At 36.3% G+C, this 22,182-nt stretch overlaps 3 protein-coding genes across 3 annotated transcripts; all 3 read left to right on the forward strand.

Moving 5' to 3' along the window:
• LOC133990101 (GTPase IMAP family member 9-like) lies at positions 1-5,176 on the forward strand. The gene is made up of 3 exons (XM_062428277.1): positions 1-259; positions 4,124-4,915; positions 5,172-5,176. Exons 1-3 carry the CDS (start codon positions 1-3, stop codon positions 5,174-5,176), a joined length of 1,056 nt encoding a protein of 351 aa, XP_062284261.1.
• A 4,169-nt stretch (positions 5,177-9,345) lies between these two features.
• Positions 9,346-13,219, forward strand: LOC133990102 (GTPase IMAP family member 9-like). The gene is made up of 3 exons (XM_062428278.1): positions 9,346-9,459; positions 9,541-9,559; positions 12,222-13,219. Exons 1-3 carry the CDS (start codon positions 9,346-9,348, stop codon positions 13,217-13,219), a joined length of 1,131 nt encoding a protein of 376 aa, XP_062284262.1.
• A 3,156-nt stretch (positions 13,220-16,375) lies between these two features.
• On the forward strand, positions 16,376-21,299 carry LOC133990104 (GTPase IMAP family member 9-like). The gene is made up of 2 exons (XM_062428279.1): positions 16,376-16,472; positions 20,305-21,299. The coding sequence occupies exons 1-2, from the start codon at positions 16,376-16,378 to the stop codon at positions 21,297-21,299; spliced, it is 1,092 nt and encodes a 363-aa protein (XP_062284263.1).
• Positions 21,300-22,182: the final 883 nt, after the last annotated feature.

Genomic DNA, 22,182 nt, shown 5'->3' on the forward strand with positions numbered 1-22,182 from the left:
ATGCCAAAACGCAAATGCACGTTCACAGATGAACTGCGAAAAATTCCCAGTTTACCGACCCGGTCGGGACTGGCTGAGTGGACCGTGTGCGAGGCTGGTACATATGTGTCTGTGTCCAATAAAGGTGCCGGGGACCTCACAGCTCATATGGACACAGAGAAACATAAAAAAGCAGTGCGAGGTGAGAGTAGTTCAGCAAAGTTGACTGAGTTCTTTGTGAAACCCGGAAAAACAGAGGATGCTGTACATGCAGCGGAGGGTGCGTTGGCATTTCATACTGTGATACACCACCACAGCTACAGGTTTTTCTAATACAGAAGAGGTATTATTTAGAACATTATTTCATATTATTTATTTATTTATTTGTCCACTAAGACTTGAAAAGAGAGCTATTATTTTACAAGTTGATTTTTCTAACACAGAAGAAACATTATTTCTATCATTATTTTATTCCAGAGATTTTACATTTATTTTACATTTTTATATATATATATATATTTTACAATTGAGGCATAATAAAGAAAGTTCAGTAACCTATGAGAAGCCTATCTGAATTTCTGTCTTTGAAAGATATTATATTATATAACAAAATATTCTATCCATACATATAAACTTTAAATATATTAAAATTATAAGGAATCTTTGAGTAAACTGCGAGTATCATTTAAGTAGGCTATCTCGTGGCCGGGCTGAGTGTCCTCTTTTTGGAAATCAAAATATGGTCACCCTAACATATTGTATATGTTTCTGTAATGAAAAAATATAGAATGTGTATTTAAATGCAATATGTTATACTTATTCTTATACTTTGCCACTTCCTTTGGTGATATTCTATGATTGTAGATGGTGAAACTACTTTACAGACATAGCAGAGGCCAGGCACACCTGTCTGTTGAAAGGACAGTGACAGACTGTGTGTGTAGAGATAGGAAAATGAGTCCAGTTTCCCTGTATGTTGAGAGAACAATTGCAAACTGTGTGTGTACAGATAACTGAAGAGGAAGCCAATCATACATATCTGCTGAGATTATAATAACTGACTTTTCAGATCTGTATCATGTTGTTGGTATTTTACCCGCTTAAAGAGTGATACTAAAGCCAGAAACACATTATCTGGTTTGTCAGTCTTTTATTACAGAAACTGCCACCACAGTGTCATACTGTATCTAAACATCATAATAGATCTACAGCTGTTTTGGGCCCCTATTAGAAGGGGTCTCCAGGTAGTTGCATACCTTGCCAAATGGTAAAGTTGAATAAGCCAGCCATTTCTTGTAAATTCAGATGGTCGAAATGAACAAGATGCACCATTTATCTAGAAATGGGGGGGGGGGGGGGGGGTCTTAATTTCAACTATTTTAATGTATCTCTAAAACACTATGTGGAAAATCTGAAGCCATCATGTCATGGGCCTTAAAGACAAACAACAGTTTGACCCCTTCACCACTTACCACAAACTGCAAATACTCTGATGATGCTGCCATACTGTGACTACTATATAATGGCATATAGCTTATGTCATTTTGATATAATAAACTTAATTTATTTTATAATTTAAAAAAATCAAACAAACAAACAAACAAACAAACAATTGAATTACTTTTAATTGCACTCATTATGCACACATAAATGACCCTGTTATGTAACCATCAGGGGGCTCTTATACTTCTATCCCTGAATAAGTAAAAAAGTACAATTTGAATCAATTGTATATAACTTTATATGTATTTTGTGAAAGATCCACGAATACTAAAATATTGATGCTATTTACTACAGGTAAAATACTTTTTCAAAAAGGAGTACAATTCTAGCCCCCAAAAGTACCCCAAAGTAAATGGACAATATACTGTAATTTCAATATTTTTATGTACCTACAGTAATCTTTGTACCGTAAGTACAGTAAGTAGCTTTTAGACCTCATCTATAAATGAACTACACACACCTAGATTCTACTGTGTTAACAGTGTGATGTGGGTGTGACACAAAACATATGAAAATGTAGTGGAAGAAAAAATTACAAAGTTAACCAATGTTAAATGTAATAATTAACTTTGAATGGCTTTTTCTGTCAGTGCGTTTTGGATGTTTGTGATGGCAAAAAAACAAAAATACAATTACAATATTTATATATATAAATATAAACAACTCTGTGGCAGACAGATCATATCTATAGATATAGTGATCACATCTACAGTTCAGATCATATATGGTAGTTATAGTGAGATAGTTTTATTTATAAAGGAGGAATAACATTGTACTTTGGTGTCAGCAGTGTTTATGGGTGTTGTTTGTTGCATGAAGGTATATAAAGAGTGTTGCTGTCAAGTAGACTGAAATGTACTTCACTTCACCAGCACATCTGCTCTTCTCTCTTTAAAAGCATGGACAGCAACACATCTAAACTAGGTGAGTGAATATATAACTGTATTCATAATGTATGCACTGGACTAAAACGTGTTATGTTTTGACTGATATCAGGCATAAATCAAGAATATATAGAAGTCAGTGAAAAAATAATAATTTCTCTCATTTTTATATCCAGAGGACAGCACTTCCTAAACATAACGTGGTATTAATAAAAAACTAAATGTAGTATACATGATTAATTAAAACATGAAAATTAATTGACATACTGGGCTTGATTTATTAAGGTTTGCGTGTGTAAAAACGTGTGTAAACTTAAAATCACCCGCAAAAAATGTACAAGCTGATGTACTAACGAGGCGCAGTCCAACAGATTATCTGCGCGTTTGGTTAGCGTGCGTTTTGCTGGTAATGTACCAAGACTAAATACGTAGGTGACAACAGGTGCAGACAGCAATATTTAAATGAGAGTTTTGTGTCTTAATGGAGAGTTTGGACGAGCAGAAAGCTGCAAGCGCAAAATGAAATTTGATCACACGGAATGGAGGTGGAAGAGGTTAACAAATATATTGAGTTACAGCAAAAAATATCTGAATATTACCGGAAAAAAACGCTATATGGGAGAGTATTTGTGACAAAGTGAATGCTGTTTGTAAAACTACAAATATTCCAAGGGGAGAAAATCCGTTCTCTGCGTGTTTTGTCATTGTGCCTCCGTCTGTTAACACACATTTAACATCTTACAATACAATAAACCAACAGTCGTTATGTTAAAATAGCCTGTTTGCAGTTATAAACCACAATTCAGCCATATTTAGACTCATTTTGTCGCAATAAGGTTTCAATTCTTTCCCAAATATTTTGAAAATCAAACATAATATACAGCAGGGGTGATTATATCAGACCTCTGAATTTGACATACAATGACCTGCAAGTGTTCAAACCCCCTGCTAAATTACTCAATTCACTTAAAACGTAAATTACATCAATACATAGTAGAGTGGTCTACTATAGTGTATAATAATAATAATGGTTCAGAATAAACAATCACAGATTTTCTACAGAGAGGAGCCGAAAATAGCTAATGAACCCTGACCGAAATCAATCAATCAATCAATCAATCAATCAATCAATCAATCAATCAATCAATCAATCAATCAATCAATCAATCAATCAATCTTTATTTATATAGCGCGTCTTCAGGTTTAATTTTAAAGAGACCCAACATTCCCACATGAGCAAGCACTTGGCGACAGTGGCAAGAAAAAACTCCCTTTTAACAGGAAGAAACGTCAGAACCAGACTCAAAGTGGAAAGACAATGACAGAATGATCCAAAGTACATTAAACCTGTTAACCAAAATCTTTTTTTATAATAATTGATTTATTTGTAAACTCTGAAACTCCCCCATTGTACATAAAAAGTTGGGTGTTTTTATTAATCTGTTGGTACAAGAACCATAGATACTCTGACAACAACAAAAATCAATTAAAAAATATTAAAATATTATAAATAATCCATGGTTCTTAAAATTATCTTAAATCAAAAACTTTGGGCCATGTTTACATGATTTTGTAACCAAACTCAAAGAAACCACATACTCAAGAATATAGATGAAAAAAATAATTAATAATCTTCAGCAAACTCTTATGTACATTAAAACTGTGTACTGTGTTGGCACAACTTGGTCCACATCGCTGATATGGACTAATTGAACCCATTTTATGAATACACATTAACTGTTTGTCCTTTTTTCCAGCCTCCAAGTCTACGACTCCAACAGCCTACATAAATAATGAGCTGATCAGGATTGTGATGGTGGGGAAGACTGGAGTTGGGAAGAGCGCCACAGGAAACACCATTCTGAGACAAAAGTGCTTTGAATCTAAGTTCTCCTTTAAATCTTTGACTACACTCTGTAAAAAAGAAATTGGTGAGGTGGACGGACAAAAAATTGCTGTTATCGACTCTCCAGGCCTGTTTGATACCAGGAACACTGAAGAGAAAACAGTTAAAGATATTTCCCAGAGCATTGCTTATGCTTCTCCTGGACCTCATATCTTCCTAGTCGTCATCAAACTGGGCAGATTCACAGAGGAAGAAAAGCAAACAGTGCAGAAGATTCAAAAAATCTTTGGTAAGGAAGCCAACAAATACAGCATGGTTCTCTTTACCCATGGTGACCTGCTCAAAGGGACACCTATCGAGGAGTTCTTGGAGGAAAGTGAAGATCTGAAGGAACTTGTGGCCAAATGTAACAAGCAGTACCACGTGTTCAATAATGACATGGAGGATCGTTCTCAGGTCAGTGAGCTGCTCAAAAAGATAAAACAAATAAATGAACAGAATGGAGGAAGCCATTACACCACTGAAACGTTCCAAAATGCAGAGAGAGCGATTGAAGAGGAGAAACAACGAATCCTGAAAGAGAAAGAAGAGCAAAACCGCAAAGAGCAGGAGAAACTGAGGAAGGAAATAGAGGAAAAGTTTGAGCGACAGATGAGGAAGGAGAAGGCTGACAGGAAGAGGGAGAATGAGTTGAGGGATGCTCGTGAAAGAAAAAAGGAGGAAGAAATTAAAAAACTCAAAGAAAAACAGGAAGAGCAGGCCAGGCGAGAAGCTGAAGAAAATGGAAAAATCCTCCAAACTATAGTTAATGGTGTTAAGTATGTTGTCAAAAAAGTGATAGATCATTTCTCTTAGAAATAATCATTTTGAATTTGCGATGCACTACAATAGGAGAATGAACTTTAGTGAATGTGTTTGTGATATTTTCATTCTGTCTTTTTGTATTTCTGTTTGGAAAGGATGAGCATTTTATTGTAGGAGATGATTTGAATAAACTAGTTTTCTTAGATCTTGATTCTTTGTAGGAGTGCTCCAGGTCATAATATTTTTTAAAGACTGTTTGGATAATGTATTATTGAAGTGTGTTTGAAACCAAATGTATTTTATTGGCTGATGTTATATTGATGTGTTTAAGAAATCTTATTTTATGTAGGGCATCATTGAGGTTGGGGTTTACTGAATATCTACTGTAAGTAACATGTACTGTAAGATACCACAGGGAAATGTTTTAGGTCCTTATTATTTTTAATAAATGTGAATGACTTGGATTTAGTTGTGTTGATAATTGATTTTTATACACTAAATATTCAGCAATTTTGGCTCTGCATTACAATGAAAACTTTTAAAAACATTACAGTAGGTGCAGATAGTTATGACACTGCTACTTTGCAACTGGAATATCTATCAAAAAAATCAATGTGCTATACTAAATTTACGAGACTTATTTTTCCTCACGCAAGGCAGGTCCCTAGATCTGTGATTGAAGTGGCCATTAATTATAGTTCAGTTAATGACAGGTATAAGATAAGATAAAATAAGATAAATTTATTGATCCCACAGTGGGGAAAGTTCATTGCTACAGCAGCTCAAAAATAATGATATAGACAAAAACAAACACAAAAACCAAATGTATACAACAATAAAATTACATACGTATATATACAATATATACAATATATATGTCTTGTAGGGGAATGTCAGTATTAGAAACTAATATTCACCTATGAATATTATATTATTATAATTATATTAACCTATGAACCAGAGGTTGAATACAAAGGAGAGGGAGACGCTGTTCTTGGCTGCTACCAGGATGCACTCCTGCATGGATACTGACATTGTACAATGGCCCCCTCTACTGGCCAGGAATCACTATGACCTGTAAATGATCCAGTAGAAGACAAATTACTTATTTGTGAAGCAAATAACTGAAAGTTAAATTAAACAGCTTTATCTAATCTATGACAAAGTATGAATATAAGCATGATTTAAAGTCACAATAAAAAAATTCATTAATTACATTTGTTTCTAATTATTGTGTATTTATTTCAAATTCCTCAAAGCAATTTGTGTGATCTTATAGCAGAAGCAGCATTTACCTAATTGCACTTTTGGGAAGAAGTACTCCAATCCTTTACTTAAATAAAAGTACCAATGCAACACAATACTCTGTTACAAGTAAAAGTCCTGTGTGCATGATTAAGAAAAAGTACAGATGTATTATCAGCTAAATCTACATAAAGTGTTAACAGCAAAGTTGCTTGTCTTGCAGAAAAGTGGTGATATATTATTATATATGACATCATTAGATTATTAATAGTGAAGCATCAGTGTTAGAGCAGCATGTTACAGCATGTAGCTGCTGGAGGTGGAGCTGAAATACCTGAAAAACTAAGTTCTGATGCACAAATCTGTTTACATGATTTGTGCATGTTTCTACACTGCACCTCTTTCAGAGATCACATGTCAATCTCACTGTGTGGGCGGGACTGTGCTGCCTTCTCTTTCTGTCAGAGGACATTATGTTTCTGCAGGCAGCACTTTCTTTCTCTCTTCAGCCATGGTGACTTTTTATACTAACCACCTCTTAGTTTGCTGTTTATATTTTTCTCACAATTAAACAAAAAAGAGCTACATGAAGAAGATATTTAACCCCTACAGTAAATTTAATGTGGAAAATTAAACAAGACATTTACAATGAAGTACATAAACTTAACCTGACTTTTGTTCAGTTTGACCTGACAGTGAAGGACCATTGTTCTTTTGTTCTTTTCTTCAAAATGAAAGCTGAACATTGACAATGTTTAACCACCAGATTGAAAAAAAATATATATAATAATAATGGGACTGACTTGCAGACTGAATAGTGATTCAATCTGTTCTGACCTTGCTCATTTCTTTTGTTGTTTATTTACTTCCATAGACAAGGAAGTAAATCATTTCCTCAGCCTGAAGCTTCTGGTTGATTTAAAATGAAAATGTATTGTGATCCATAAAATATTATGTGTCTCCTACATCAACCTTTTACATCATATATCATTATACATTCTGACTGCATTATTTTCCTGTATAATGCTGATGAACTGGTTTAGCGGACAAATTATGAATTTACTTGTACAGCAGGTCAAACATAGAGATTCTTATCAGATATCGATGACTGAATGTTTTAACATGTTGAACATTTGAAAAAAAACGTAATATGTAATAAATTATATGACAATTGTTTTCTTATGATCTCAAAATGATGACACATGGCTTCTTGTGAAACAGATGCACAATACACTGTAATATCAATATTTGTAAGTGTACCTGAATAAATCTTGTACAGTAAGTACTTAACAAAGTGGTTTTACAACTTCAATATTCTACCTTCTGATCTATAAAGAAACTATAGACCTAGATTTCACTGTGGTAGTTGCCAACAGTGTGCTGTGGGTTGGGTTTTATAAATTAAGTCTTTTTTTATCACGAGGCATTGTGTACTTGGAGACACTGTTCACTTCAGAGGCACATCTGCCCTGACTCTGTTACCTAAATATGAGAAGTAATGCCAAAGAAGCCAAACATGCCAACATCACATCTTGCTGAAATCAGTTTGAACAATGGCCAGAACAGATTATATCAGAGTTTCTCAGATCTGATAAACCGATTATCTTCATCCCCACATCCTGCCAGACTAGATTTTCAGTTTCCAGGAAATGTAGTTATCTTATCTTATATTCAAACAGACTATTATATTTCATTCAACCAATCCATTTAATATGTGTACCACTTAATACATTATAATGAATTCCAATATCCCACCTTTAAAGTGTCAACAGTGTAAGGCAGTTTGTAGGTGGAAGTAAAGAAGCCACCATGCAGTGGCATCTCATTTACAAATATGAACAATAAAACTTTGATGCATAAGAAATATTTCACTTGAAATCATTTGCAGGAGATTATGGAGAACCTGAAAATATAGCTACTGAAATGAATCTGACATTAGGTCATAATCTAATAAAAGTAAAACTTAACTTAGATTTAAAAGTGTTCAGTTTAAATCGTTTTTGTTTTACCACACGTGCTGTTCTGTGCTGTTATCAGCCATTGAATATTCAGCTCTTCTCTATTAACTGCTATCCTTTTTTCTTAAATGAACCTTGCATTGTAAGTGGAATGCCAAAAAAACTCGAGCGGTATTTGTTCTGTTTTCTCCTTGCGGGGAGCTCCGGTCCTCTGAAACGAGGCCAACTCGGAAGTAACTTAAAACTGCATTCTATTAAAAGGCCACCAGGGGGCGAGCGTTTTGGTGTCAAAGGGACTTCCGTGTCTATACTAGTTAATGGAGAATTCACCAACTTCTCACTTGATTTCTAACCTCAGTAAACGTTTTTCAAAATGTGTTTATGGTCTCAATCGCTAGTTTAAAGCCTTCTTCAATGCAGTATGATGTTCATTTGGGACATTTTGGCCTCCCTGATTTTATATTTGACGATAAAGCAGGGTATGCATTAGGGCGTGGCTACGTCGTGATTGACAGGTTGATTGGTTCACAGGTCATGCTCCTCCTGATGCCCATATAAGTAGAATCTGTGTTTTTATTTTTCCCAGCATGCACCTGAAAATTTCAAGATGGCGCTGCTCAGATCCGATACTATTGGCCTCCGAGCAGCAGTCCACAAACCAATGGGTGACGTCACGGATGTTACGTCCATTTCTTATATACAGTCTATGGTTTTCTCCCATGAATGGAAATATGAAATTGTGTCATAACCATTTTCAGACTATAGGGTTCAGAGAGTGAATAACTTCCATTATACCTTCAAATGTTGTAAGGAATATAATTGACTGTGAAAATGTGTTCAGTTTGAAAGCTAATGTAGCTGCAGCTGTAGGAAAGTGAAAACCTGATAAATGGAAGTAATGTGTCTAAATAGATTACATGGATGTCTGCAAATTCCGAAATGGTCCAGTAAAGTTCTCTTTATACTCCAAGTGTTTCTAGAGTTTTGTTAAAATGGGATACCATTGTAACTTCTGTGTAATTACATTTCAGCCATCGACAATTCATGTTCTACGCTCAAAACACAGGTTTTAGTGAAGTACTTATTTAAAGTTTTATATTACATCTGTTTAATGTTAAGATTAGAAATGGTAACGGCAGAACTCATCATCACTGACTGTGCAGTAGTCAGTGATGATGAGTTCAACTACCAACTGATGGGATTCAACTACCAGGCTGAGAAAAACATGAAGGCCTCAGAAGTCAGAAGTCTTTTATGATTTAGTACAGGTAGCATCTGTTATCAGTTGAATCCATGTTTACTGACATCATGTTGTGAAAAGAGACTGCTGATGGGAAGAGGTGAGGGGTTTTCAGCAGTTATCGGAAGGAATACAGAAAATGCAGAAGAACTGGATTCTTACACTATCTAGATTATAAAAAGAAAATTAGACACAGTGAAGGGTTGAATTAAAAAATATGAAAACTAAAGAAATAGCAAAGTTGACCAAGGATAAATGTATAATTAAATATAAATTAGACTTTATGGAAATGTCAGTGTGTGAAAACATATTTTTTTTCCATTATTGGGTGTTGTTTGTGATGGTAAAAAAAACATTAAATAATTTAAGTAACATATACAGTATACAAGTGACACACACATATTAGGGTAGTTGTAGCGGGACATTAAGCAAGATAGCCCTTATTTTATTGATAAAAGAAGAATGACATCACACTTCGGTGTTGACAGTGTTTTATGGGTGTGGTTTGTTTCATGAAGTTATAGAAAGAGTCACAGGTAGACTCAGAAAGAAATTTACCTCTTCACTTCAACAGCTGATCTGCTCTTCTCTCTCTGAAACAAAAATGAACAGCAAACTATTTAAAAAAGGTAAGTCTATATAACTGAATGCATTTTTCTTCTGGACTAAAACTTATATTTTGACTGATATCAGACATTGATCAAGGCTTTTAAAGGCATATGCTTCTTAAATTGAGAATGTATAGAAATCAATGGGAAAAGGGTCATTTCACACAGTTTTATGTTCAGGGTTTAGCTGTATAAATGTGTAGGTACTATTCTGGTGTACATTTCACCTAAAAACTGATTTTCTTATCTTACTACATGGCTCTGCTGCACACATGACATCCAATCACACTCTCACTTAGTCTCTCATCTGTTTCACTTGGGAATGTTGGGTCTCTTTAAATTATACTAAAGAGTACAGTCTAGACCTGCTCTACGTGTAAAGTGCCTTGAGATGGCTTTTGTTGTGATTTGGCGCTATATAAATAAAGATTGATTGATTGACTTGTTGATGTGCTTTAAAAAGGAGCTAATGTAATTGGTCATTACTGAAGCTCTCGCTGCTCCACATGCTGATTAGGTGTACCCCACCACAAACAATCGGCCACGTGCAAGAACATTTTTGTATTCTCATCTTAAATTTCTCTTACTTTTTTTTGTGAGGTGGCCCTGTATGAGTATGCCATGTCAGATTCACCAAACGTTCTTATCGCTAGGAAACAGTCGTAAATGACCTTCGTAAACATGATGAATTCTACCTGTTCTAAATGAACAGTTCCCGAGAATAGTAAATTAGCATAATTAATATCCTAAAAATATCATATATGGTCAGGTGTCTGGCAGGTTGTGCAGAGGCTCGATTCATGAAAATGGCACTAAAGACTAATAAGAAGTTTGAGCTCTGAGATTGAGGTCCTGCTCTCAGAAATAGATCAACTGAAACCAACCAAATTGTGCCTATTGGATCTCAAACAAAGTATCTGTGAACAAGTCACTTTGTAGTTTCAGACATTAATATTTATATTGTATATGTATATTATGGCCCTATGGCTCACTGATGAAAGCCCTTACATTTGCAGTATTATGACTATTAAACACTGGGTGAAAAAAATCACAAGCAGCTTGCAGTCAATGTAATTTTCCATCACGGAGCAGTATTTGGAGAATGTATGCGGGACAGATGCAACCACCCGATTAGTCTGTTATCAGCCTGTTAAACAGGTGTTATCACACATCTGTCCAAAATATATGGGCTGCACACGTCTACGAAACTTACTGGCAGTGTCAACAGGCTGTTATCACTCATTTATCACAGTGATATAATTTTAGTGGAGTCCAGTAGGTGCAAAAGGCCTAATATCAGTTTCTAATTATCAAGTTTCTTTTGGTTTCAGGTATGCAAAACTCAGTATTTTTAGATAGTTTCAACATTGAGATGCATTTTGGCAAACATTTATAGTGAGAATGTGTATTTTACTGTTTTGTTATGCTATTTTGTGTTGTTTTATTTATGTAATGTTAATGTTAAGGCCATCCATTTTTTTTTATTACTCCTTTGATTCTGAGAAATAAAGTTTCTGAGTTTAAAGGAAGAGTACTGTACTGCAAGCAGATTTGGTATGCTCGACTCCTATTTTGGGTTGTCTGTTTTGGTGGACTTCATTCCATTACAAATTGCAACCAGTCAATAACTCCAGGCATAATATGGATAAAATATGGTTAAAATTTAAACAGAAAATTTACAACTTCCAATTGTATGAAAAATACTAATATTTTTGAAAACTAGCCATGTCATGCAGCTTGATGATCAGATATCAAGTACAACTGAACTAGTAATTACACTGAAGAAACAGTAAAGATGTTTGTTTGTTTCTGATAATTTAGCTAGTATTCTTGAAATGGAGTTTTCATTTGGTAGTTTTTTTCCAGTTTACAGTTCGACATAAAAACTGTATTTCTCAGAATCTAAGGAGAAATTATTGAAATGGATGACCGTAACATTATCCTTTCATATTGTTAAAGATGTTGTGTTGAAGATGATGAAAAGAAAACCTTCTGAGCAGCAGTTCCTCCTTCCAGCCAATTGTAAAGCTTCAAATACTGGATTTCATTCAATTAATTCCTGAACAGCTCTAATATCAGCATTTTTTGTCAGTGTAAGCACAATTTGAACACATTTTATGAATTCACATTGATTGTTTGTCCTTTCATCTGCAGACTTCTGGTTAACACTTCCTACTTTTGGCACAGGCCGCCAACAAAGGTTCTCTAGGCATCTCAGTATTGGGCCAATTTCTCCAGCTGCCCGTACACTTCCCACAGCCTTCAACAATAATGAGCTGATCAGGATTGTGATGGTAGGCAAGACTGGAGCTGGGAAGAGCGCCACAGGAAACACCATTCTGGGAGAAAAGTGCTTTAAATCTGAGTTCTCCCTGACATCTTTGACCAAAGTTTGTGAAAAGGCTTTTAGTGAGGTGGATGGACATAAGATTGCTGTTATTGACACACCAGGTCTGTTTGACACCAGGTACATTGAAGAAGAAACAATTAAAAATATTGGCAAGAGCATTGCTTATGCTTCTCCTGGACCTCATATCTTCCTGATCATCATCAAACTGGACAGATTCACAGAAGAAGAAAAGCAAACAGTGCAGAAGATTCAGGAAATCTTTGGTGAGGAAGCCAACAAATACAGCATGGTTCTCTTTACCCATGGTGACCTGCTCAAAGGGAAACCAATCGAAGAGTTCTTGGATGTCAACAAAGATCTGAAGGAACTTGTAGAAAAATGCAAAGGCCAGTACCACGTGTTCAATAATGAGTTGAAGAATCGTTGTCAGGTCAGCAAGCTGCTTCAGAAGATCAGAAATATAAATGACCTGAATGGAGGAAGCTACTACACCACTGAAATGTTCCAAAAGACAGAGAGAGTGATTGAAGAGGAGAAACAACGAATCCTGAAAGAGAGAGAAGAGCAACATCGCAATGAGCGGGAGGAACTGAGGAGAGAAATAAATCAGCAAAATGTGAGAGAAGCGAGTGGTGACAGAGAAAGTGAGAAAAAAGTAAAGGAAGGATTTACAAAACTGAAGGGAAAGCATGAAAATACGGCCAGAAAGCACGCTGAGAAGTGTGAACGGGTCCTCAAGCTGATAACTGCAATTGTTCCAGTGGTTGCTTCACTTTTCGTCCCTGCTTTGAGACTGATATAGACAATGACAATACAAACACATGAGCAGCATGAACATCAAAATAAATAAGCAGTGTCTCCCCATGCATGCTAACACATTCCTCCCAGCCTGTGCAAAATTAACGGAATTATATAAATAAGTACAAAATTTGTCTTTATAAGAAAAAATAATGAAGTTCTGAGTAACAAGTGTGACAAATAAAAGTCTGAGTTCCCACTAGACGTTGCACCAGCATCACCAAAGATGGCAAAGATAGCTTTGATAGCTGGTCAAAGAGGGAGTGTGACTTCATTCTCTGCTCCAATCACCATTACTCCACTGGATCTTTATATAGCAAATAATTGTTTGCTGACATTTATTAAGACTGAATGTCATATATTGCACCTTTAAAGATATTGCCCAACATAGTCTTCTCCTGGACCCCATACCTTGTTGGCTGATATATGTTCAAGTAAAGACATTAAGGATCATTCTCAGATTAAGAAGCTGTTCAAGAAGGTCAGAATGGAGTCACAACGCCATTAAAATGTTTCAAAGAGCAGGAAGAACGGATGAAGGAAAGCAACTGTTGAGAAAACAAAAGGCTGACAGAAAGAGGCAAATAAGTTAACGCACCAAGAATCTTAAGTTATATCTGAAGCCAAGAAAATAAATTCAGTGATCCAATTTGTAATTCAAATGATTCATGTTTATCTCTAGTTTTGCAAATCATCTAATCAATCAGCTAATAAAAAATGATCCAAACACAAGAACTCACTCATCTCCACACAGCAAGCAAAATCTGCTGCTGTCGTGGAATTACTTGACAACTTTTTCATCTGTAAAATAAAGATGTGCAGACAGAGTGAAGGACTGATCCTGACATGCCACACAGGATAGAAAAAGTGCCTCACCCTTTCATTTTCTCCTGCAGCACTTTTAGATCTAGAAAAAGGAGGGCAATTATATAAAACATTTTTTTAAAATTAATATGACCAATATGTGCAGAGCATTCCCATTCCCTTACTTTTTTATTTTATTTGGTCTAGAAGTTGTAAGAGTAGACCGTGGTGATAATCAATAATTTATTGTTGGGATTATTTTGTAACAATCGCAGATAATAATTGAGTTATTTTATTACTATATGTATGTAATATTAGTCCTTATGTGCTATTAATCACATGATCAATAATTGTATATAATAATTGTAATGCCACATAGTCGAGAAGATGTTGATAAATTCTTGATTAAAAACTAAATTACTATTTTTTTTCTGAATGAATGAGGTTGAGTCAATTTATTACCCAAAATGGATTTAAAGCTCTTGTGCAGTGTAAAGTATGTTAAGTATCAGAGAGCAAAGCTGGTAAACAGTACAGGTTAAAGTTAATTTATTTCATTTTTTAAACATATGCATGTGATGATCCAGTTCTATTTATGTCTAATAACTGAAATCAGTGATCATAAGATTAGCAAATAGCTATCACTGTGGTGCCCTCTCCTTTGTTTCAGAGATTACAGAATTCAGGCTTCTGAGTTTCCTAGTAGTCTTGCTTTTGTTTGATCACATGGTTGGTCCCAGTAGTCCTCCCTTTAGCGTGAAGATTGGGGTGCTGGCCACAGTCTTAAGAGCAACCCAAGGGCCAGCTGATCCACATAAGACGTGTGACCAGTGGGTAACACAGTCCATGTCTCTAAACAGAGTTCTCAATCCTGGATGAAAGAATCAGTGTGTTCAGAGCACTGAACGTCTGGACGGAGTTCTAACTGCATGGCACATCACACACTGACACTGGAAGGACAAGAGGTGGAGAAAAGAAAAAGAGTAGGGGGTGGTGGGACCCACTGGGGTTATTCAGTCTGGTCTGCACCATGCAAATGCATTTATATGATGTGTGTTGTAATAGGAAGTTTGACTGTAAACCCTATCTCTAGGCTTCGTGGGTTTACATGAACTGTGATTGCACTGCCAAGACTACATGTCATTAGAAGGCTGCATAACAGTGGCAGTAGTAGATCTAAGGCCTTAGACTAACTAACCTCACCGAAGTTATGCCTAACCTCAAACTTCTGACACTATCCAAAGCATGCACAGGTTAGTACTGATATGGTACTAGATGAAGTTGTGTTAAGTGTGATATGAGCTGAGGTTGTCAGTTTTGCACATTACACTTTAACAGGAGGGGCACTACTGTTGTGAGTCCACCCCCATTCGATATGGAGACTGCAGCGTCCATTTAGGTAGTGGACGTGGGTCTAAGGTAGCAATGGTGCTCCCATGGGAAACCATGCGTCTTCAGCATGACGTGGCTTGCGAGGGACTGAAGCTGTCAAGTTCGCAAGTCTGGGTGTCGGTGTGGCGGTGAGCTGTCCAAGCCATCAGGAACTCCAGAGTCACTCTGGTCTCCGTGGTGATGAGGTTGCCTTCGTTCATAATCAGGTCAAAGCTGACCAACAGGCCCACAAGGGAGCGCTTGGGAAGCCCAGGTGAACAGAGTTAACTGATGAGGTGGGTGTGGCTGATTAGCAGGAGTAGAGCAGGGGTGTGGTGAATGGAATTTTACCAGCAGCATGAGAAGAGCAGAACAAACTGTGACAGTTCCTCTATCATCACAACCACAGTTTTAACACATCATTTACCTGAACTCATTTTTGGAAGAAGGGCTGAGATTCGTTATATCAGTGGCAAACCGTGACTATTAGAGCTGGGACTTCAGCTCGGCCAAAACTTAGCCAGACACACACAAAAAAGCAACAGGGCAAAGGATTTTGCCAGGCTGCCAGATGGCTCCGTTATGTGTAGTTGTCAATGTTGATTTTAGTCTAGTTAAAAGTAACTAGACTAAAAGTAAGTAGATAACATGCAATGAATACTTAAGTATGATTAAAAATAATAAGTACAAGTACAAGTACCCAAAAGAGCGACTTAATTACAATAATTTCAGTAGTTGTAAATAGTTCCTTCCACTCTTGGGAAATATAAACTCAAGTACAAAACTGTCCACTCAGCTTCACTCAGTTAGGCTACTAAATAAAGTCCATCCGTCTGTTATTGTAGCGTCATAAAATGTGTCCTTAGATTTAAGCTCCAAGAAAAAAGTCCTTTCTCTACTGACATCAGAGCCAAGGCTCCCAGCTGAGCCGTCCCATTCTGATGCTTCATGACCAAGAGAGACCGCTCCACTGACGGCGGTGATAATGAGCTGCTTCAATATCTCCCTTTTCTGCCCGACTTTGTTTGTTGTGGGCAATGATTTGGTTGCAGAGCTGCTCGTCCAGCTGGAGGTCTACTCTGGTATCCCCAAAAGTGTTTTAAGCTCACAGTAGCTTGCAGTTGTGTGACTGAATTTTGATGAAGGTGTGCTGACTTTGTTAGGTCAGCAAGGTTAACAGATCCAGTATACCCATGCAGATGACTTGTGGAAACAGCTCCAGCAATACAGCCTATTAGTTTTTTACAGCCGGTCTTTAAAATCCCTTTCAACAGTTTCTCCTTTTCTGTTAATTACAGTGGTGGAGTTGATCTTCCCTTTAAATTATGACTTTAAAAAGAAAAAAGGTAACGCTATTAAGCTAGCTACGTCGGTCTCCTCTGCCATAGCTGCGGACACAGTGATTTTTATCTCTGCTGAACTGACAGCGCCATCTGGTGGTAAAGCTAGGTATTGCTCTAGGCCTTCGATTTGACCAGAAAGCAAAGGACCATTGTTCTTTTTTCGACACTTTTTTAAAACAATGACACTTTTAACTTCCAGATCGAAACAAAAAGCAACAAGATGTTGCTCCTTGTAAGTCCAGAAGACAGTTACATAGGCTGTAAATTCAGAGATGCACAGAATTAGCTTTCATGAAACATGAGTATTTCTTTCTGGATCCATCAACAATAATAATAATCTTTATGTTTCTGGAGTTTTGACAACTGTTTTTTGACCTCAGATTGCTGCCACCACTGGAGTCCATATATATCTGTTATCAGTTGAATCCATGGTTACTGACATCATATTGTGAAAAGAGACTGCTGATGGGAAGTGGTGAGTGGTTTTCAGAAGTTATCGGAAGGAATCCTGAAAATGCAGAAGAACTGGATTCTTACACTATCTAGATTATAAAAAGAAAAAATTAAACAAAGTGAAGGGTTGAATTAAAACATATGAAAACTAAAGAAATAGCAAAGTTGACCAATGATAAATGTATAATTAAATATGAATTAGTCTTTATGGAAATTTCAGTGTATGAAAATGCATAATATTATCCATTATTAGGTGTTGTTTGTGATGGTACAAAAACAATTAAAATATATTGCAAGTAGGACACAGATATTATGATAGTCATAGTGGGACATTAAGCAAAATATTCATTGTTTGTTGTTTAATTGATAAAGGAAGAATGACGTCATACTTCGGTGTTGACAGTGTTTTATGGGTGTGGTTTGTTTCATGAAGTTATAGAAAGAGTCACACTTAGACTCAGAAAGGAATTTACCTCTTCACTTCAACAGCTGATCTGCTCTTCTCTCTTTGAAACAAAAATGAACAGCAAAATATTTAAAAAAGGTAAGTCTATATAGCTGAATTCATAAAATGCATTTATCTTCTCAACAAAAACTTATATTTTGACTGATATCAGGCATAGATCAAGGCTCATAAAGACATATGCATCTTAAATTGAGAATGTATAGAAATCAATGGGAAAAGGGTAATTTCACACAGTTTTATGTTCAGGGTTTAGCTGTTTAAATGTGTATAAATATATCAATACAGCACATTCTAAACATAAAGTGCTATTTAAACAAAATGAAGACAACATGATTTATGAAAAACATGAAAAATAATTTACACGCAGACTATTAAAAAATAAAAAAGATGCACCCTTCATCATTTATTCATTATTTCTGCTTGTACCAAGGTTTCATACGCTTTGTGTTTATAGCCACTAGCCTCTTTATTGAGACTTTTGCTCTTCTCTTATTTCTCTCACCTACACTTGCGGATTTCTGCAGTGAACCTTCAGTGCATTTTGTTTACTAACTGAACCATAACATTCCTTACCCTAACCAGGTGTTATTTGTCCAATCTATCCCTTTTTGTGTCATAAAATAAAATAATGCAAACGCTTTATTATTATCAGCTATTTTAGTATAATGGCATCCTTTTATCTGTGCTGGGCCAAAGGCAGTCTTTATGCAGTTTTCCTCAGATGCAAGTCTGTTTTTGGCCACCAAAGATGCCCATTTGGGGCAGCTGTGGCTCAGGAGGTAGAGCGGTTGTCCTCCAATTGGACGATTGGCTGTTCAATTCCCAGCTCCTCCAGTCTACATGTCGATGTGTCCTTGGGCAAGACACTTAACCCCTAATTGCTCCCATTGCTCCCATTGCTGTGCCAACGGTGTATGAATGCGAGTGAATGGTTAGCTTCCTCCTGATGTGCAGGTTGGCACCCTGCGTGGTAGCTGCCTGCCATCAGTGTATGAATGTGTGTGAATGGGGTGAATGAGTTGTAGTGTAAAGCACTTTGAGTGGTCGAAAAGACTAGAAAGGCGCTATATAAGTACAGTCCATTTACCATTTACCATTTGCATCGATGTTGGAGGAGAGGCACATTATTTTTCTCTAACCTACTCTGCCGCTGACTGGCTACAACTTGTTGCCTCCTAGGTGTGTTACAGTGGAGCCGTGTTGTAGATGATCTTATCAGTGATAAGACTAGCCTATGAAAAGGTTTGTTTTTTGATTCATCACAAAAGATGTTTGTCTAACAATCCTATAGGCTACAAAGTTAGTGTTGTTGTAGTGTACATCTTATCTAAAAACAGGTTTTTCTTATCTCTCTACATAGCTCTGCTGCACACATTACATTCTGATTCGGTGTACCTCCCACTAACTATGTCATTCTTCCACTTTGATTCTGGCTGTTCATGTGTGGCACCAACATATGACATTTAATAAGTATTTAATTTTCATAATTTGAAAGTTTTCATAAAGGTGAACAAAATACAACTGTCTTAAACACACTTTTAACATCTTACAATAAACCAACATTCATTATGTAAAAAATAGCTAGTTTGTAGTTATGAACCACAATTCAGCCATATTTAGAGTCACTTTGTTTCAGAAAGTTCTATCTACATTTTTGCTGATACCACATAATATACAGTAAGCCCAAATTAATCCACTGTGTTTTACACCTAGAGGAAGGTCCATCAGTGTGTACAGTTTTCTCCGGCATCACGGACATACACATTGAAACTGTCACATTGTACGTACAGAGTAAGTTGGGTGTGCCAGTTTCAACAGGCTGTTATCACTGATTTATCTCAGTAAGACAATTTAGTGGAGACCAGTAGGCGCAGAAGGCCTTTTATCAGGCGTAAGCTGCCACGTGACTGTTGTCTCTATCGGCAACAACAACAACAAGAAAAAGGTTGACATTCCTTTTACTCTCATTGGAAAATGCAATATTTTAAGATTATTTCAATGTTTAAATGCGTTTTGATAACATTTCTAGGGAGAAATGTGCATTTTGTTTTGCTGTAACGTTATTTTGTGTTGTTTTATATACCTGTTTGATGATGTTATTTCAATAAAACATTTTAGATTTTAGAGATGAATTGGATAATACGTTTGTATTGTGTTTTTTTGGAGCATTGGCTAATAAAACTGATTCTTGTTGAATGGGTTTCATCAAGCTGACATAAAATGACAAAACCAACAACCGCAGAGATACGATGAAATGAGAATAAAAATTTAAAAAATGTCAAAGATCTAAACCAAATACATATTTGGAAAGATCTCGACCTGGGGAGTAACATATGTCAGTATGAAGATTGTAGATTACTGCTGCTTTGAAGTAGACCTTTGACCCTTGATCTTGGTTCATGTTTGAAGGCTTATAATTATTTAAATTTGACATTTTTTACACAATATTGTAACCATACTCAAAGAAACCACATGCATACTGAAAGGTGAAGATGGAAAATTAAGAATCGTCAGCAAAGAAGAGAAAAAAAAATCCTGTGACCTAAAACATTGTAAACATACCTTTAAGCCTTGTTATCCATCCCTGATTTGGACTAATTAAACACATTTTATTAATGTACATTGATTGATTGTTTGTCCTTTCATCTCCAGGCTTCTGGTCTACACCAGGCCGCCCACAGCATTCCACAGTCTACAACAATAATGAGCAGATCAGGATTGTGATGGTGGGCAAGACTGGAGCTGGGAAGAGCGCCACAGGAAACACCATTCTGGGACGAAAGTGCTTTGAATCTAAGTTCTCCCCCACATCTTTGACGACAGTCTGTGAAAAGGCTTTTAGTGAGGTGGATGGACAAAAGGTTGCTGTTATCGACACTCCAGGCCTGTTTGACAACAGATACACTGAAAAAGAAACAATTCAAAATATTGCCCAAAGCATTGCTTATGCTTCTCCTGGACCTCATATCTTCCTAGTCGTCATCAAACTAGACAGATTCACAGAGGAAGAAAAGCAAACAGTGCAGAAAATTCAGAAAATCTTTGGTGAGGAAGCCAACAAATACAGCATGGTTCTCTTTACCCATGGCGACCGGCTCAAAGGGACACCTATCAAGGACCTCCTGAAGGACAACAAAGATCTGAAGGAACTTGTGGCACAATGTAACGGCCAGTATCACATGTTCAATAATGAGGTGGAGGATCGTTCTCAGGTCAGCAAGCTGCTTCAGAAGATCAGAAAAATAAATGTGCAGAACGGAAGAAGCTACTACACCACTGAAATATTCCAAAAGGCAGAGAGAGCGATTGAAGAGAAGAAACAACAAATCCTGAAAGAGAGAGAACAGCAAAACCGCAAAGAGCAGGAGGAACTGACGCAGAAAACTAATGAAAACTATAAGCAAAAACTGAGAGAAGCGAGTGGTGACAGAGCGAGGGAGAAAAAAGTAAAGGAAGAACATGAAAGGGAACAACAAATTGAAAATACAAAACTGAAGGGAAAACATGAAAAAACGGCCAGAAAGCTAGCTGAGAAAAGCTATCGAGTCCTAAGGATAATATTTACCTTCGTTCCAGTGGTTACTTCACTTTGCAACTATTTTCTGAATGACATAGAAGATGAAGATATAGACATAGATATAGAATAAACACCAAAACAAAATAGCAGCATCTCCTAATGCATGCCAAAGTAAACAAATTGTCATGAAAAAAAATTCTGTTCTCAGTGACAAGTGTGCCAAACAAAAGTTGTCTGTTTAACACTGAGAGATCTGAAGAGAAAACTATATTTGACATTCAGCCCTACTAGATATCACATACCATCACAGACTGTTTCTCAAATCTCAAATATGTTTGGTTGTAATATGAGAAAGTTTGTGATGTGGCTGCCATCTTGAAAACAACTACAGGGAGCTGCTGGATTACAAAAAACAAAAGGTGTGTGATTTAATTATCTGCTCACATCAACATTACTCCACTGTATCTTTACATAGCAAAAAACTGTTTGCTGAAATCTGTTATTATTCTCCTGGACCACGTACCTAGAGCATATCAAAGTGCAGAGAGAGAAATCAAAGAGAGGTAATACAAATCCTGGAAGAAATCCTCAAAGAGCAGGAAGGACTGATGAAGGAAAGAAACAAAAGGAAACAGAAGGCTGACAATAAAAGAGGGACAATAAGGAAAAGAGCACCAAGACTCCTGCATTAAACCTGAAGTTAAGGAGAGAAATTCAATAATCCAACTTGTAATTCAAATTATTTAGTTGTTGTCAGTTTATCTCTAGTTTTGTCTCAGTAAATACAAATCTAAAAGGAATCTGTAAAAACTATAATTCTTCACATTTCCTGTTTTCATTATTTCCTTGTTTGGTTTGATTTATAATTGTAGAAGTTTGTGTTAATATTTAATTGTTGGGATTATTTTGTAACAATAGCAGATAATTCATAGCTGATAGTGATTGTTTTATTACTATATGTGTATCTTTAATATTAGCCTATATGTGTTATTAATCACACAAAATGATCAATA

Source organism: Scomber scombrus, chromosome 11 (assembly GCF_963691925.1).
Source record: "Scomber scombrus chromosome 11, fScoSco1.1, whole genome shotgun sequence".
Taxonomy (NCBI): Eukaryota; Metazoa; Chordata; class Actinopteri; order Scombriformes; family Scombridae; genus Scomber; species Scomber scombrus.